Source organism: Misgurnus anguillicaudatus, chromosome 13, assembly GCF_027580225.2.
Source record: "Misgurnus anguillicaudatus chromosome 13, ASM2758022v2, whole genome shotgun sequence".
Taxonomy (NCBI): domain Eukaryota; kingdom Metazoa; phylum Chordata; class Actinopteri; order Cypriniformes; family Cobitidae; genus Misgurnus; species Misgurnus anguillicaudatus.
Genome location: NC_073349.2, coordinates 34,844,952 through 34,847,920, shown reverse-complemented (window position 1 = coordinate 34,847,920; position 2,969 = coordinate 34,844,952). Strand labels below are relative to the sequence as shown.

At 47.5% G+C, this 2,969-nt stretch overlaps 1 protein-coding gene across 1 annotated transcript; it reads right to left on the bottom strand.

Annotated features, from left to right (window-relative positions):
- On the bottom strand, positions 1-1,065 carry LOC141369260 (uncharacterized protein F54H12.2-like). The gene has a single exon (XM_073874852.1). The coding sequence runs from the start codon at positions 1,063-1,065 to the stop codon at positions 1-3; it is 1,065 nt and encodes a 354-aa protein (XP_073730953.1).
- Positions 1,066-2,969: the final 1,904 nt, after the last annotated feature.

Genomic DNA, 2,969 nt, shown 5'->3' with positions numbered 1-2,969 from the left:
CTAATCAAACACTGCATAAATAATCATGGTGATGGTGCGGGGTAGCGGATTTTTAAATCGTGCTTCCAGCCTGATGTTCCCGGACTTGACCAGCGATAGATGTTGTCCGCACTCTTCGTCGGGGGTGAGATTAAATGCAAACAGCGTGTATCCGGCCAGAAATTCGTCTCTATCGATCGCGAGAGCGTGGTTTTTCAGATGTCTCCCCGTGGACATTACCAGCTGGTAATATTCACGCGCTGCGGAGCCCGATTCGAAATCAGGTTGCAGCGGTTTTGATGGTATTTGTTTACCGTCGACGTAGATGGCTAGAAACTCCAAATCGTAATGATTGAAAGTGAATGGGTTTTTATCATAAGCTCCGGATAAAGCGTCGTTATCAACCATCCCCAGGACGATTGATTTCGGTAGTGTTCCTAAAAACAGATTTTCTTGATTCGAAACGCGCGATCCTGTAGGTAGAGAGATGGTTTTGAGACATACTCTGTCGACAGGGTACTTGGCCGTCGTGCTGAGCAGTGCCTGGGCGTGCCCCAGTCTGACTGATGGCGACACGCTTACTTTCTTGACAAATAGGGATGCCGACAAGATTTTTACTTTGTAGGCCACGTCATCGCTCCTCATCAGACAGAATTCGTCCTTCCCCCTGATCAGGCGTATTTTAACGTCGACGCCATTTATCAGTAATTTTTCTTGAAAGAAAATGTCGCCGTGAATAGGCACTAGCAGCTCTACCGGTTGACTGCCGTGCGAGAAGGTCGATCTCTTTAGCAGTCCCCTGTTTCGCCCAACGGGGTCGTGGACGTCCGTGTGTCCCGCGGTGTCCTTGTAAAACAAACCGGCCGTGAAAAGAGATTCCAGAGTGTCTTTACTGTAGTTCATGAGACACTCTATGATGCATCTGTAAGGGTACGTGCTTGAGCTCTGAGAGATCAAGCGGTCGCCGAGGCTTAAATCCAGCTGTGAAAAAACGGTCGCCCCTGCATAGTTTATTAGCCCTACAGGCGCGGGGTCAGCGATGTCACCGCCGTTAGGTCTCGTGATTTTAAGGCGGAGATAGAGCATCGTGTTATTTAGGTCCAGATAATTTTCACCCGTGCCGGCGATAAAAAAACTCTAGAGGCGCAGAGTCGGATATAGCCGATAAGGGCGGAACCTCTAAATAAGCATTTTTCTCAAGAGACGTCTGCGTCGGCGGAACTGTAAATATATCCAGCTCCGACTTGATACATTCTCCAGACATGTCGTGCAGTAACGCCATGTTAGAATATGGTCTTTAGGGATCTCTTCACCGTTGCACTTCGTTTAGCAGGCTTCTTGCGCTTTCTTTGCGCTACTGAGCGGTTCTTCCGACCGCTATTTGTTTTCTTTATCGAATGACCACGCCTCCTCGCTCCCGGGGGTTTATACAGACGCTTGCGTGCCATAACCATCAGACCGGACCCGTCTTGAGGTTTATCGGTATGAAAGCTCGATAGAGCGTTTGAGACGACGTCCGAAACTATGTGTTTAGCAGCCGTTTTCAGGTGAGGTTTCGCGATGCTGAATCCTTTTTTTAGCAGCGGAACAGCCATTCTGAACAGACCTCTGAAAAGACCTCCTAGACCGGCTCCATACATGACGGTACCTCCGGCATATCCTGGTAGTCCAGACCCTGCCTGGTCACGGTAATAGGCGACGTAATCGTCAGCGTTCATCGCGCGATGATTGTAATAGCTCATTTTCAAAGCACTGATTGTTTAGCCGACAGAAAAACTTTGTTTGTTATATGATCGTGAGCCAGCAGCCCTGATGACTTCAGCGCAGCATTGATCGCTTTAATCACGGTCTGAACATTACCATAGTACCCGGGGTGTATATTTAATTCCTTTGAAACAAGCCATCTCGATAGTTGGTCAACCTTAGGGTTGTCGGGATTTTGGGTCGCATCTATCTTACGGCCTGGGTACATGTTTAGCAAGAAAGCGCCGTCTTCCTGGTTAAAGTTGTACCAGCTTCTAGAGTATTCAATCTCACACAGTCCGACCATCCATCGGCCTTTCAAGTCGATGGGCGTCGCTAGTTTTGTTCTGTAGCTAGATATTCGATTGTCGGGGTAAACTGACAAAGAAGCGTTGCACGGTAGTGCGACGTAGAAGCCGTCGTCGTCCATGCTAGCTTTTGGTTCAAATGGTTTGACGTTTCGCGATCGACACGTTTTAAGCCGGTTGCAAGTCCACCAGAGCTTTTTTGTCTACATAGCTATTAAATTTAGCGGGCCAACCTAGCCATTTGACTAAAACGAGAGTATTTCGGCCTTGTTTTTTCTCGCCTAAAATCTTTTCTACCTTAAACGCCTTGTCTTTGCACACGATAATTTTTTGTAGCTCTTCTTCGTAAAAAACACCGTCGATGATTTCGCCATCATAATCGGAAAGTCTGTAGACCGGAGGCTGTCTCGGCACACGCGCGGCCACGGTGAAATATTCTTCTGTGTAGTTCTGCTCGTAACCTTTGGCGAAAGTGCCTCTGACTTTAGAAATTCTCACAACGTCGCCTAATTTAAATTTAAACGCCCGTGTCTCGTTCTTCATACCGGCGTACAGGTTTTGAAACACCAGGGGTTCGTTTTCCTTATTGACATCGACCGGTCGCATTTTAATACTCGTGTGATAACCGGTGTTGTATCCTTGCGTAATGTCTTGTAAAACATCGATGTATCGCCGTGAATTAGTGGCCGTTAAAAGCCGCCACATCCTGCTTTTCAATGTCCTGTTAAATCTCTCTACGACGCTCGCTTTCAAATCGGTGGCGGTAGCGAAATGGTAAATGTCGTGCTTTTTCATCAAATTTTGAAAATGCTTGTTGAAAAATTCCTTGCCTTGGTCCGTCTGCAATTTCTGTGGAACGCGCCCCTCGTTGAGTATAGATTCAAAGGCTCTAGTGACCTCGGCCCCGCTCTTATTCTTTAGCACACGCGTCCACGCGTA

Bases quoted from the DNA above. Each gene is read 5' to 3' on its own strand.
- LOC141369260 (XM_073874852.1), bottom strand. From the start codon at position 1,065: ATGCTCTATCTCCGCCTTAAAATCACGAGACCTAACGGCGGTGACATC.